Here is a 15983-nt window from a genome sequence, read left to right as displayed (position 1 = left end):
AAAAAGCAGAAGAGAAATTTTAATGTCCAAAAGTAGAAGATCTTAATAAGAGTTTTCGTAAAAAGTATATTTTTAAAATTCATGAAGTTAAGCATCTATTTAAAGTCCTGAAAAGACAGAAACAAAACTTCATAGTGAAAAGAAATTAGAGCCCTATTAACATCCACAAGAAAATGAAACTTGAGCTTTGAATGTACAATGTTGTGTTACTGATCATCAGGCTTAAGTCTGTTTATAACTACAGAACAGGCATCTTTTTTCTTGTTCTCTTTTCCATGCGTATTTTCCTTCCCAAATGTGCCTGCTTAGTTGAATCAAATTGTTTCTATATAGATGACCTATATCTTGGAAATGGCATATAATTTGTTTCAATAGAGACTTGGAAATCATTCATATCTGCAATAGTTGTTTCTAACGTATGATTTGTCTCTTTAGGAGAAACAAAAACTTGAAATCCAAGCCTGGCCTTCCAAAGGTGGGTATTACGAAAAATATTTTTCCATTGGTGCCCTGTTTCATAATTATTTTTTTTACTCATGCAAACAATCTTTATAAATCTATAACAAGAAATACCTTATTTATGCCCCAAATAGGGATTGTGTACATTCACTTAAATCTATTTTAGAAATAAGACTGGATGTTATAAAATGGCCAAGCTTAATGGTTCAGGTAGATATTTATTTGTGATATATCCCATTTTCTAGTGTTTAAAAGCTTCTGAATCTAAATGTAAATTTTTGTTGAGTAATTGCTTCTTTACATGAGATTTTTGAATTTCTTCTTGGGTCAGGTTAAGATCAAATTCTGAAATTTACCTGATTTTAAGATAATTTCTTATTAGTGCTTAGCTAATGCTCATCATCATTAGCAATAGTTAGCCAAGTTTTTCTATAAAGGTCCAGATATTCTTGCAGGCTTATGGTCTCTGTTGTAACTGACTAGCTCTGCTGTTGTAGCACAAATGGAACTATAGACAATATGTAATTGAATGAATGTGACTGTATTCCAATAAAACTTTATTTATGGACACTGAAGTTTGAATTTTATATAATTTTTCTCATGCCATTACTATTTTGATTTTATTTTTTTCAACCATATAAATAAACTGTATAAAAACAGTGGGCAGGATTTGGCCCCTGTGATTAGCCTACTCTGATATACATTGTTAACGCAGAGAAGGCTTTCCAAAAATATTTATTGAATTTACTAAAGAAAGAAAAATCTTACTGAGTGTTTCCTTCTCTTGTACCCTCCTAAGGAAGAAACTGTGTCATTTGTAACCTTGTAAATGAATGTAATTCCAAAATTTTGAAAGAACTGAAAAAGAGCTATTTATTCTTGCAATTTTCTAGTTTAAGAAACAAGAAAATGAATCTATCTTTATTATTCCTTCTACCTAAGTTACCTTAGGTTTCCAAAGAAAATTTGATGTACTGCTGATGTGGTTTCTGGTAGTGCTAAATATTGTTTTAAACTGCAAAACAAAAGAAATTCATGTATATGGCTTGTAATGATGTTCCTATCATGAACAGATTTTATGCAGGAAAAAAGGGAGGGCACCACATTTGCTATCAAACATCTTTACCTGTTCATTTGTTTTTCTTTTTGCTTCACTCTCTTACAGTCTTTCAGTATTTTGAATGCCATGCCTGGGATTTGCACTGTTCCTTTCACTCTCAAGTGGATAACTTCTTAAACTTTCTATGACAGCCAACATGAATATGTTGGATACCTCTGAAGTAATTAATTCCATTCAGTCATTAATGACAGGAATCCCATCTATTTCTCTTTCTTTTTAAGTTGAATGTAGCTAGTTTTTGTTTATTTTAGTGTTTTTTGTAGATTCAAATACGTGCATTTAATATTAGAGGAGCATTATAGGCTATGAAAGTATAGACTTGGGAGTCACTGACCTACATTCAAATTAGGGATCTTTTACTTGCTCTGTGATTTTTGGAGTAAGCTCTCTAAGTTGTCTTAACTTTTGTCTCCTCTTCTGTAATGCGGGGATAATAGATGTGAGAATCTAATTATAGATATGTGTTTGGTACCTGCATGGTTGACAGTAAATAGGAAGTAATTTTTTTCATATTTGCTATCAGAAGGTTTAGAACTGAATTTGTGGCTTACCTGTATAGATACATATATGCTGATTATGTGCTTTGTTTAGTAACCTTACTATTTATCTTATTTTCCTACTTATTTAAATGTGCCACATTTTTTTCTAATTATAGTTAATAAGTGTTTTGATGGTTCAGTCCATTTCAGACCAAGCCAAGAAAAGTATTATTACTAAAATTTAAAGTGGCGGTTCTTATATCCTCACTGACTGAGCTCATTTGCTGAACAACATATTTCTGTTGCATTAAGTTAGTTTCCTATATGATTTGGCAAGAAGCAACAGAAGTGTCGATAACCAGAGCTTTTTTTTTTTCTTCTTTTTTTCTTTTCTCTTTGGTTATACCTGCAGCCTCTTTCATATCTTGCTGTATGAAGCATTGTGGCACGCATCCATTCACTTTTATAGCTACCCACAATAAGATTCAGTCACCTGTATTCAGGGCTCCTCTAGGACCTCAGTTTATTGATATAGGTAGGATTTAGAATGCTTTATTTTTATTACAATGCTGAATAATTAAATATGAGCAAATATTTAACAAATACAACCTTCAAAGCCCTTGGCCCTCTGTTAATACAGTTCTCTTTTGATGGTACTTTCCCTTTTCTCTTAGAATTATTCCCTCTCATACCTTGAAACGGTCACTTCTATTAAATCTACTTTTCTAACATAACCTATCTTTTAATTCTTTTAATTTCCAGTCTTTTACTGGAAGTTGTATATTTCTGCCATGACACCCTGCTCACCTCTCATACTTGATGCCCAAAGTGATTTATTTTAGTGTATCATTCCCCTAATGTTTTTTTAATGAGACATTTTTTAGAAAAGATTTTATTGGGGAAGGGGAACAGGATTTTATTGGGAAACAGTGTGTATTTCCAGGACTTTATTGGGGAACAGTGTGTTTTTCTCAGGACCCATCTGTTCCAAGTCAAGTTGTTGTCCTTTCAATCTTAGTTGTGGAGGGCGCAGCTCAGCTCCAAGTCCAGTTGCTGTTGTTCAGTCTTAGTTGCAGGGGGTGCAGCCCACCATCCCTTGCAGGAGTAGAACCGGCAACCTTGTGGTTGAGAGCACGGGCTCCAACCAACTGAGCCGTCCAGCTGCCCGGGAGCTCAGTGGCAGATCAGTGGCAGCTCCTTGTCTTCATTCTAGTTGTGGAGGGCGCAGCCTGCTGGCCCATGTGGGAATTGAACCAGCAACCCTGTTGCCCAGAGCTCACGCTGTAACCAACTGAGCCACCTATCCGCCCTCCCCTACTAAATTTTTAGTCACTCAAGTTCAAGACTGGAAGTTAATTTCAGTCCTCTTTAACAACATGAGCAGTATCTTCTTCTTTGTTTTGATAATTTAAAAAAAAAATTTTTCAGTTACACTCAACATATAATATTGTGTTAGTTTCAGGTGTGCAACATGGTGATTATACATTTATATACTTAAAAAATGATCACCCCCATAATTCTTACACTCATCTGATACCATACATAGTTATTACCATATTATTGACTATATTCCCTGCTGTACTTTACATCCCCATGACTGGTTTTTGTAACTGGCAATTTGTACATTTGAATCCCTCTCCCGCCCCTCCTCTTTTTTTTACCCATTCGCCCACCCATCCTCCCACCTGGCAGCCATCAAAATGTTTCTCTGTATCTATGAGACTTTCTGTTTTGTTTGTTCATTTATTTTGTTTTTTAGATTCCACATATAAGTGAAATCATATGGTATTTGCCTTTCTCTGTATGACTTATTTCACTTAGAATAATATCCTCCAGGTTCATCCATGTTGTCACAAATGGCAAGATTTCATTCTTCTTTATGGCCAAGTATTATTCCATTGTATGTATGTACCAATTCTTCTTTATCTAATCATCTATTGATAGACACTTTGGTTGCTTCCATATATTGGCTATTGTAAATAATGCTTGAGCGGTATCTTCTCAATCTTTGTTTCTATAGCACCTTGCAAACAATCCATAAATAATTGTTTTTAAAAAGAATGGACTGATTAATTAAGCTTGAACAATGAAGATGGGATTAAGAAAGGAACAAAGCAGATAATGAACAGAAGACCTAAGAAAGAAATTAACTTTATATCCCTTTCCCGCTAGATCTCTGGTCCTCATTCCAGTTCTTGTTTTTTGTCAGATCATGCTGGGCTGTTAACAGCTGTCACCTAATTGGATTCATCTCTCTCTTGCCCCCTTAGCTTCCTGTCTTCCACATTGTTCTGTTCTGCCTGGTCTTCTCTTTTTGCACTTGCTCTATTTTATCTTCTTACAAATCTTAATAACTCTCGAGTCAGCATTAATTTTTTAGTGTCCCTGTAGTTGGTTTTCCTATACTTGAATGTAGTATGTTCGTAGCACTTAGAACAGAGCGTGATCTGTAGTAATCACTCTGAATATATGTTCATTCATCTGATCATGGTGGTTTTCTTGGCAGAAGTCTGGTCTCCAGTTGCTGAGGAAACATTACTCAGAAATCATTAGTTGCTAACCATTCATTCATCAAAACTATTTATTGTATACCTACTCTATACCAGAAATTGTTTTAGGCCTTGGGGTACAGGGATGGACAATCTAGTCACAGTCCTTGCTTTCTCATATTTTATCTTCCAGAGGAAAAAAATGCAAATAAGCAAATAAATGAGAAGATAGTTAGCTGACATTATGCACAAAGAGGAAAGTGAAATGACATGTTGATTTAGAGATGGGCTACTTTTTGAGTATTTAAGTGAAAACTTAGTTAAGTTTGGGCATTTACGGTAGAAGTTGAATGCCAAAGAAAAATCAAGCCAAGTGAACTTTGGCTATAGCATATTCCAAGCAAATGAAATCATTAGACCTTTAAGTAATAATACATGTGTTTTTTCTTTTTTAATACTTTACCAGTTAAACTCATTGAAAGCAAGGACTTTTTAAAAAGAGTTATTTATACATTCCACAGTCCATATGTTGCTTTTTCACATAGTGACGAATGTTTAGTAATTTTACTATCACTTTAGGTGTGGTTTATAAAATGAAACCATTATTTCCAATGTCTTTTTCTCAGAAGTATCTTAAATGTTTGGGGTAAAAATTATTATAGGCTTCAGTGCTATTTTGTTCTTACTTATGGATAAAGTATAAAATTATTCTAATTGAGTCTTGACTGGTATGTAAAATTATTTTTTTCTTAATACACAGTGAATCTTGTGAGAATTCAAAAATGCTAATAAAAATAAAATAAAAACCCTTCAAAAATCAACACATAATACACACATTTTATGTATATATATGTATATATATGTATGTATGTGTGTGTGTGTGTGTGTATATATATATATATATATATATATATATATATGTCTAAAATCATTTTACATGGCTTTTTTTTTGTCAACAGTATTTGCAAATGTTTTTCATTGTCAGTAAATGTAGGTTTACAGTGCTTTTATGAGCTGTATAGTATTAAGTTGTGTGGATAAAGCATACTTTATGAAAAGAATTCCATATCTGTTTATAATTTTTCATTATTTTTTACAGTACATTGTCAAAAATAACATTCAGATCTTGTTTGACAGTCTCCTTAAATAAATACCTCAGAGTGACATTGCTTATCTGGAAGGTTATACTGATTTGCATTCCTAAGAACAGTGCATAAATCAGCCTATTTCACCACACCCTCATGAACAAGGGGTTTTGTCAGTTTCTGTTATGTTTGCCTGTCTGATGTGCAGAAAATCTATTCAGAAGAAAATGTATGTTTCTTTGCTACAAGTGAGATTGAGTGATTGTCATGTTATTTGACATTTATACTTTATTTGAGAATTGCATATTTAGGTCTTCTCATATATTTGGGATGTATTTTTTAAGGATTTCTTACAGTTCTTATATACAGATAACAAGTCTTTAACATTGTTAGAAAGAAACATTTTTTTCTTATTTGCACTTGTTTAAATATGTATTGTACTCATTGCTACTTGCAAGTATTTATTTTTTAATGTTTATATTGTTAAAGTTAATTATTTTTTAGATTTACATTTGTCATGCTTTTAACTCAGTCTTGTGCTTCTCATACAATAAAACTTTTACTACCTTTTGAATAATATATACTTGTACATCTGTATAAATTCTTTTCATTGACAAACTCACTGCTGTAAATGTAGGATGGTTTAAAACGTTTCCATTGGCTAAAATAAGCTCCCCAGTACCTTACTAATATTTTATATTCTTAGTTGCTTTATATGTAACTCCAATCTTATTTTTAAGATTAATAATTAGTACATCAGGATGAGGGTTGATAGGGTCTATATTTTCTTTTTCTGTGTACATGTTTGTGCCATACTTGATAAAGCTCTGGGATTGAATTTAATTTATTGTCTATGAGTCAGGATTCAGTTGCCGACAACATAATCACTGGAGATATTTTTAAGTAAATAGGAACTTAATTCAAAGAAGAGCTTACAAAATCATTATAGTTTCAGAGTATTAAAACAACAGTGCAGAACTACCCTAAGCTGTAATCAGAAAACTGGGAAATCAGGAAGCTGCCCTTGTAGCTGCTGTTTCCAGGTGTATCCACCTGCACTGTGATGCAGGCACCAGGAAGAAGCTGCCACAACTGCTGGCTCCAGGGCACAGGTGCCTCACTGCAGTTGCAGTGACAGTGCAGATACCCAGCACCCTGCCTCGCAGCACTCACAGAAGTGGTGCCTGGACAGAAAACGGAAATTCTTTTGTGTACATGTTTGCCAGCAGAAACAGAAGCCTCTGCCTCATTATACCTTCCCAGTTTCACGTGTGGGAATTTAACTGAAATCGCTTTCAGAACCCGAGATGCAAGAGAATTTAGAAAAAGTAGTTTCTTTTTCACTGGAAAGCATGTGCAAGAAAGTGGGAGGAAGGTAGAATAGATCTTGAATATCAGTCTCCCATATTCACCATAGTCATTGCACAGGAAATGATGAAAACTGGCTTATAATTTTGTTTTTCCTGTTTTTAGATTAATTTATGTGAAGAATTTGATTTTTCACTCTTTTTTTTCAGCACTTGCTAGAGGTAAATTCTTTAAAGCACCTGACAAGACTGACCCTCCAGGATCGTATTACCAAGTCTCTTCTTCATTTGCACAAGAAGAAGAAACCTCCCAGCATCAGTGCCCAGTTTCAGGTTATTTCCTATTTTACTTTTAACAAAGAGGAATCTGTTTGGTTCAGATGAGCATTGAAAGGCCAAAGTGATCTGCAAGATACCTGAATGGCATATGAATCATGTGACTAAAAAGCCATGCTGAAATGGTCATTTTGCTTTTCAGAAATAAACCGATTTCTGTGTATACTACTTGTTTTGCATATTTTGCCAACATTATTGTTTATACTTATAAACCACTGATTGCCAGTTAGGAAGGGAAGAAAGTGTTGATTATATTGCTTTGTATTGCAGGCCTCCTTAAACAAGCTGATGGAGACACTTGGTCAGGCAGAACCATATTTTGTCAAATGCATTCGCTCTAACGCCGAAAAGGTAAAGACGTCCTGTAAATGAGCACTCCTAGCTGAGCTTACCTCAAACAGCTTTAAATTCTAAGGAGATTAAATGGACCCGGAGAGCTATCTATAATCTTTGTAAGGAAAACCACGTTCTCTATTTTCTATGGCTATCTTTGTAATTTTTACAATTACCTGCCTGTGAGGTATTTATATGGTGTTGACTTAGCATTTCCTAGAATTTGAGAAGCAAATACCTCTTGAAATTGCATCATAAAAAAGTTTTATGCAAGTTTTGTTATCCCAAGATTAATCTCTCTTGTTTGGATATAAACTGTCACTTTTAAAGAACTTGTTTGGCATTTTTCATGTTTAGAGATTCTTGTCTCTATAAAATAGGGCAGGTACTGTGGACAGCCTTGACTCCTTCCTGTTTTTCATGGCAGTTCCCCTAATTAGAGCTTTGCAAATACATCTAATAAGTGTGAACATTCGTCATCTTTCTTTATGTTCATCATAGGAGAAATTAGTTCCCAGCCTGAACAGCTAAAATGTGGTAGGAATTTTCAGGTTCAGCTTTCTTACTTCTTAACACATTGCGTACGGCGGGGTTTAAATCCCTCGTGAAGATTCTCGTGATCCGTACGCAACATGTTAAGAAGCAGTCCGCAACTCTGCTACTTACAAGCTTTGTGACCTTAAACAAGTTAACCTTTCTGTGCTTAAATATTTTCATCCATGTAAGAATATACTGTAATTATAGGACCAACCTCATAGTGTTTTGTGAGTATATATGAGTCAATACCTGTAACTTAGAATGTTCCTGGCCCATGCTAAGTGGTTAGTAAATGTTAGCTGTCCTTTTACAGTGACTAAAAAGGGAACCATTTAATTTACAGTTAAATAGAAGTTTGAGTCTCTATTTTTAATTGAGACCTTGCTGTGCAGAGTTCAATTAATGAAGTATTTCAGGGTACAGAATAAATACTAAATAAATGTTAACTACTATTATTATTTAACATAAGTTGCCCATCTGATATTTTTTCCTTGACATCTGGTATGCCCCATCTGTCTGCAAGAAAATGTTTGGGATTGCCTTAGGGATTATTAAAGATAGTATTTAGAGGATAGGGAGAAGTAGCAGAAGCTCTGCATACATCTTTTGACTGTCTGAAAGCATGCCTACTGAGGCCCGAGGAGTGACAGGGTATTGTGCCTGCTAAGGAGTGGATCTCCTGTTGGCTGGTCCCCCATCTTGTCTACCTACACAGTGAGGTCATTTTTCGTTTTTCAGTGTGTCATACCAGTGTCATTAGCAAAAAGTAAAAAGGGAAATGAACTACTCTTAACCTTGTCCTAGTCATTAGAAGAAGAATCTGTCAGCTCTCAGTTAACCAAGGCAACTGGTAGAGTGGGGCAGGTGGTTTCTGAGTGAGATTGTAGATAAAATCTTAATTAACAATACAGACACTTATTAACTATATATAAGTAGGCTAATATTGTTACATATTTTATAATGTGGCTACCTCTGTGGGCAACTACATTCCTTTTGAGCTTTGAAGGTCCTCTCCCACTGTGACTAGAGAAGCCTGGCAGCTTCGTTTCTCTTTTTTTGCTCAGGTCAGGCAGTCAAAACTTTTCTGAAGCTACTAGCTGGGGAAGTAAGAGTGTCCTGTCACTTCTACTATGTCTTAACCACACAACTTTTAGTCACTTCCTAGATATTGAAAAGTTAACCATACTTATAAGACAAACATTAAGAATAGCTCTATTCTTCTAGATTAAAGTTTCTCTATTTGCTTTGTTTTAGCTGCCATTGAGGTTCAATGATGCCTTGGTACTTCGACAGCTTCGATACACCGGGATGCTGGAGACAGTGCGAATTCGCCAGTCAGGATACAGCTGCAAATACTCTTTCCAGGTTATACTTTTGAGTGATCTTTAAACATTTATGCACATCAAGTAAATTGTTCCTGTCTTGCTTATTTTTTATTGGGGGCTCACTTGTTTATTTCTCTTAATTCTTCCTTTCCCTTCCATCTTTTGTACTGTGTTCCCCTGAAAATAAGGGTAAGGGGGATCAAATATATGGTGATGGAAGGAGAACTGACTCTGGGTGGTGAACACACAATGAGATTTATAGATGATGTAATACAGAATTGTACACCTGAAATCTATGTAATTTTACTAACAATTGTCACCCCAATTAATTTAAAAAATAAATTAAAAAAAAAAAAAGAACTAGCCGGACCATCAGCTCAAATGCGTCTTTTGGAGCAAAAATTAATATAAAACCCGGTCTTATATTATATTTTGTTAGATAAGACCTGGTCTTATAGTAAAATAAGACTGAGTCTTATATTAAGTTTTGCTCCAAAAGACGCATTAGAGTTGATTGTCTGGCTAGGTCTTGTTTTTGGGGAAACACCGTATACAGAATTATAGAGGCTGAGAGAACTCATTTCCATGGAATGGCAGCAATCTCATTAGCTTTTGTTATAATAGAACCAGTACTTGGCTATTCTCATTTGATCTGAGTTTTACTAACACTAAGTTTATTCATAACGTAGCAGTTCTTCACACTGATTATTCTAGTAATTGAAATCGTTCAATCAGGACTGTTTAGTTCCAAAGAAAAGATTCCATTAGATTTTTGCTAAAGGTTCTCAGCAGGATTTTCTTTCATAGGAAGCTGCCAGCAAGGCTCCTAGTCACTGTCATCAGCTTCTGCTGCTGTGGGTCTGGAAATTCTAGTGAAACTTCTCAGCAGCTGAGCAAGTTTTTGCTGTTACCAGGAGGAAAAGCTTCGTTCTCAGTTACACCCTGTATAGCTGCCAACTTTGCTTCTTTTTCTGTGAAAATTTCTGATTCTAGTTAAATAACTTTTTCTTTGGTGTTTAATACAGCTTTCTCAAAAGGGAGATTATTATTAGTGTCTGCCCTGTTTTCCTCCTCCATTCCCTTTTGATAATATAATGCTATATAGAACTCAGCCTCCCTCCCCCTCTTTACAAATTAACCTTTTGTAATATTTTAAGTTAACAAGTACTTTCTTGGTTTCGCCCTGTTTAAAAGAATCAGAAAGGGATCAATATAAGGACAGTTAGCTAAGTTTAGGATCTTGTGATTTTATAACATTTTCTTTTCATTTTTCAGGATTTTGTGAGCCACTTCCATGTACTTCTTCCTCGAAATATTATTCCATCCAAATTTAACATCCAGAATTTCTTCAGGAAAATAAATCTTAATCCAGATAATTACCAAGTTGGAAAATCCATGGTAAATATATTTCCAGCCCTTGTTAAAATTGAGTATATTTTTGTGTTTAAATAATGACAATTTTAGCCTATGAGAATGTTTTATAAAAAAACATAGTATAGCAGATGTCATGAGGAAAATGATTAGGCCAAGAAGTTTTTCTTAATAATTACATAGTCAATATTAATCAGAGAGCTTCTGGCCAATTTTCTAGTTCTGCCTATAATTTTAGCTGCCTAAAAATCATCTCTCTCTAGTGTTCTACTGTAATCTCCAACTCTCCTTGCCCAAAGTCACCTTATCCTGATTCCCCTACTGTCCTTAATTTGTCAGCTACTCTTTCTGTTATCCTTCTAGTTTCTTAGGCTGGAAACCATAATCTTATTTGGCTTACCCTTCAGTTTAATTCTTTTACAAAGTTCTGTTTTGTTTTTGTTTTCCCTCACAAATGATTCTCACATCTCTCCCCTTTTCTCCACTTCTGTTGATTGCTTCCATATTAATTCTATTTCTTTAGCTCTCACTTACATTTCTCTTACAGTACACAGATCCCTTATCTGGTTCCAGTCTTTTTGTCATTCCATTTAACTCACTCCACCCATCGTATCAAAATCATCTTAATATACTTCTTTCTTTATGTTATCTTCTGACTCAGTAGTAATCTCCCGATAACCTCCTCACTAAATTCAAACATCTTTCTCTTTTTCAAGAACCTCCATATTGTGATTTTACACTATTTAATATTTTCATCATGAAGATTGTCTCCCATATGTGCCTTTATCATTATTTCCAACTCCAGGTTTTGTTCAGGCGGGGTCTGTTGTCTTATGCCTGTATTAGTTAATTGTTTTCATATTTGTGTGTCTAGTATCTATGTGCTCTTCTTAAAAAAAAAACTTGTTTTTGACAAAAATGGGAGGTGATGGATGTATTAATTAGTTTGATTGTGGTAATCATTTCACAATGTACATATACATTAAAATAATCACATTAAATATATACAGTTTTTAATATCTACCTGCTCTTAAAGGTGAGTGCAAATCCTGTTTCCTAAAGGACTATGCCTAAGTTATCTTTGTATCCCCGTAAATCCCTAAAGTTTTTTTAATAGAACGAAGGAGTAAGTAAACTGATTACTAGCTCTGAGCAGCAACAAGCATACTCGGTTTCAAAAAGAATTATTATTGGTGTATTCGTGTTGTGATCAAACTTTAAGATCTATGGTTCTCAATTTATTCCCCCACCCGAGCATCCTTGAAAAATATGATGTGCTACCAGTAGCACATTGACTCATGATAGTGGTGAATTTCTCAAGGGAAGGGAATAATGTATCGATTTAATCTCTGGCACTGGGATATTTGTACTCATACTTACCGTCTCATTTCCCCTTCTATGTCTGATGTCTCATTTCCAATTTGAGAATGACTACTTTGGATAAATCTGTAGATATATTTATTGGTACTGCTTTTACACATCTGCCACTGTATTTGTTCATGTCTAAAAAAGCTTATCAGAGAAATACATTTCTCACATTTTCTTAAACTACATTCCTTACCTTTCTTCGTCCTGGTAGGTGTTCCTGAAAGAGCAGGAACGGCAGCACCTACAGGATCTGCTTCACCAAGAGGTGCTCCGCAGAATCGTGCTGCTGCAGCGATGGTTCCGGAGCCTGCTATGCAGGCAGCATTTCCTCCGCCTGAGACAGGCGTCCGTTATTATCCAGGTGGGGAGCAAGGGATGCCTTGCATGAGATTGGCTAGTTTATTTGACCTTTGTTTTAGTAACCAGAACTATTTTGTGGTGAAACAAATAAAATATAAAAGTTACTCAGAGATGAGAATGTGTCCTACTCATTTTTGAAATGTTGATAGCACCCGGCAGATTACCGGGCCTGAAATAATAGACTGTTGATGGAGCTGAATTTAAATTAAATTGAATGTATAGTTATAATGGCTTATGAGTTATGATTAGGGGCAAAGGAGTTATGAACCTAATTTTTATTGACAGTTATTTTTATTTAATAGTTTTCTGAGTGATATTTGAGAGCTATACATACATTGCTATTGTGTATTCATCTTGGATTATAGGTACCTTATTTCACATTTATTTGGTTTTATTTTCTCCCTCATTGGTTTATATGATGGCTGTTTTCCATAGGACTGTGTCTATTTGTACAGGAAAATCTTTAATATCTTAAACTTTGAAATGTGTACATGTTGACCTTAAACCCAAGAATACTGGCAAATTGTAGCATGAGAATGTAATGTAATATGTTTAAATTAATTTGTGGGGCATGAAAGCATCAAAAATTTTTAAATTATTTTAAGTTCTATTAATGTAATTAACTTCATCAAGGTTATATTATCTAAAATAGTTGTTTTAACAGAGCATATCTAGAAAACTTTTTAAAATAGCTGTTTAGCTACTTTCTAATTATAAGAAAATTTCTTTTTTCTTGTTTCTGTGAAAATGTCGCAAAAGATATGACAATAGTTTCTATTCTTTTGTCTTCCCCACAGCAATTCTGGAGGAATTACCAGAAGCAAGTCAGAAATGCATCTGTGCAGAAAGATGCTTTAGTTAAAGCTAGTGCAGCTACTCTTCTCCAAGCTTCCTGGCGTGCTCACGTAGAGAGGCAGCGGTATTGGGAGCTGCGGACTGCAGCCATCATCATTCAGCAGAGATGGCGGGAGCACTGTAGGCGGAGGCACATGGCTGCCATCTGCATACAGGCAAGATGGAAAAGCTACAGGGAAAGTAAGAGGTATCAAGAGCAAAGAAACAAAATTATCCTTTTGCAGTCAATATGTAGAGGATTCAGAGCAAGACAAAGGTAATCTTTGTTGTTACAATAATTACTTTTTCTTCCCAAGTATGTTGTTTATACCTCTGCTCTAACATATTAGAATTGGTTTATGTACAATTTGTCTTCTCCACTAAACTGATACTCCTAGCAATTTTAACCCACATTGTGTGGTTTATAATAGAAGCTAAGTGTTTATTGAATTAAATTGGATTGAAAACCTACATGGTCTGTGGTTGTAACTCTAATTAAGAGTCAACTTTTGGGTTGAATCTTTAAAAATTGTCCATATTGAACTGTTTTTACTTTTAGAAACTTGAATTTCAGGTTTTAAGGTTTACTTTAAAATAAGGATATTATTAAATGAGAGCTTTACTTCTAATTCAATTTACTTTGTTTTTTGTAGAATGCCCAATTAGGAACAGTGCACTTAATGAAATATAATCTCATTTGTGAAGTAGAATTATGAAGTGTGCATCCATATTAGTTTGAGAAATACTTAGGTGTTATAAAAAGAAAATTTTGAGATTTTTCGTTTTTCTTCTTAAATTCTCAGTAAATGTATTCTCTCTAGTGGTATCCAAGAGATATCTCTAACCCACTTTTTTCTATTTTTATATAGATTTAAAGCTTTAAAAGAACAAAGACTAAGAATAACAAAACTAGAACTTGGTTTGATGAGTATTGAGCCCTATGGAGCTCTGAAAATTCAGGGTTCAGACCCGTCAGAATGGGAGGATTGTTCCTTTGACAACAGAGTAAAAGCCATAGAGGAATGTAAATCTGTGGTAGAGAGTAATCGCATTAGTTCAGTGGACTACTTGAAGGAGCCCCCAAACAAGCGACAGGAGAGAGCCATGAGCCACAGTGGTGTGGACTTGCAGGAAGATGTGATTGTAAGAGAGAGACCCAAGTCCTTGGAGGATCTCCACCAGAAAAAAGTAGGTCGGGCCAAAAGAGAAAGTCGGAGAATGAGGGAACTGGAACAAGCTATATTTAGCTTGGAGCTGCTGAAAGTCCGTTCTCTAGGTGGTGTGTCTCCTTCAGAAGAACGTAGGTGGTCTACGGAACTGATGCCTGAGGGCCTTCAGTCTCTACATGGGACACCTGACAGTGAAAGCTCTCAAGGAAGCTTGGAACTTTTGAGCTGTGAGGAAAGCCAAACGAGCAAACGGGAATCCTTAATTTTAGATGAAAGGGACTTGCAGTTTCTGTCACCTAAGATACCTAGCAGTCCAAAACCTGATTCACAGGGCAGTGCCCTCAGTGCCTCACATGAGACTGACTACTCACTGATTCAAAAGGGGGCACCTTCTGACTCAGTGCATTTGAAAAATGGGACTACGAAGGAAAGCCTGGTCTGCAGCTCTGAATCTATTTCGTGTAAGCCACAGCTGAGAGATTCCTTTATTTCAAATAGCCTGCCTACATTTTTTTATATTCCCCAACAAGACCCACTGAAAACAAGTTCCCGACTAGACGCAAGTATCCAGAGAAACAAACTATTGGAAAGTGAAGAAACACTTCCAGCTCTTACTTTGGATATCAACAGGGAAACCAGAAAGTATCACTTCTCAGGAGAAAATCAAGGTGTTGCTTCTTTGACTACAGATTCTTCTAACACTGTGCTGAAGAAGTTAGAAAAGCTAAACACTGAGAAGGAAGAAAGACAAAAGCAGTTGCAGCAGCAGAATGAAAAAGAGATGATGGAACAGATTCGTCATCAAACAGATATTTTAGAGAGGGAGCGTAAAGCCTTCAAGACAATTGAAAAGCCAAGAGGTGGGGAGTCTTTCCTGGTACCATCTTTCCATCAATCAAAGCAAAGAGTAGAGAGGCCATCCTCTGTCATCCTGAATACCCCAAATAAGGAAGAACCCAGTGTACTACGGCCTCCGTCAGTAACTGTAAAAGATTCAGCTCTTGCTCCAAAAGACAGTCCCTCTGTTCACTTACCCCCCAGGGACCGACCCGTCACCCTGTTCTTTGAAAAAAAAGGAGGCCCATGCCAATCTAGTACAGTCAATGACTTATCCAGGACAGACAGAATGTGCACCCAAGTTAATGTAGCCTGCAAACTCTCTAATAATCGCATTTCAAAAAGAGAACAATTTAGGCCAACTCAGTCTTATGGCCATACATCTTATGACCCTTCCAGAGATGGAACTACTAGGGCCATTTTCTTCACGCCAAAGGACAATATGAATATTTCCCTGTAAGTAAATGTTTGTTTATTTTTATGTATAAATGGGAAACTTTTTGGAGAATTTCACAGGCACACCTCAGAGATAACTGCGGGTTCGGTTCCAGACCACCGCAATAAAGCGAATATC

General features: G+C 35.5%; 1 protein-coding gene across 17 annotated transcripts in view; it reads left to right on the top strand.

Moving 5' to 3' along the window:
- The window catches only part of MYO9A (myosin IXA), a 265178-nt gene that overhangs the window by 163590 nt on the left and 85605 nt on the right, over window positions 1–15983 (top strand). For all 17 annotated transcript variants that reach the window (XM_019735965.2, XM_074328221.1, XM_074328215.1 and 14 more), the window contains 8 exons: window positions 436–475; window positions 7150–7272; window positions 7546–7626; window positions 9400–9510; window positions 10746–10868; window positions 12421–12570; window positions 13367–13680; window positions 14273–15865. In XM_019735965.2, coding sequence (XP_019591524.2) covers window positions 436–475; window positions 7150–7272; window positions 7546–7626; window positions 9400–9510; window positions 10746–10868; window positions 12421–12570; window positions 13367–13680; window positions 14273–15865 — 2535 coding nt within the window. The remainder of the gene's footprint in view (window positions 1–435; window positions 476–7149; window positions 7273–7545; window positions 7627–9399; window positions 9511–10745; window positions 10869–12420; window positions 12571–13366; window positions 13681–14272; window positions 15866–15983) is intronic.

Source organism: Rhinolophus sinicus, linkage group LG03 (assembly GCF_036562045.2).
Source record: "Rhinolophus sinicus isolate RSC01 linkage group LG03, ASM3656204v1, whole genome shotgun sequence".
Taxonomy (NCBI): Eukaryota; Metazoa; Chordata; class Mammalia; order Chiroptera; family Rhinolophidae; genus Rhinolophus; species Rhinolophus sinicus.
This window is presented reverse-complemented; position numbering and strand designations above follow the sequence as displayed.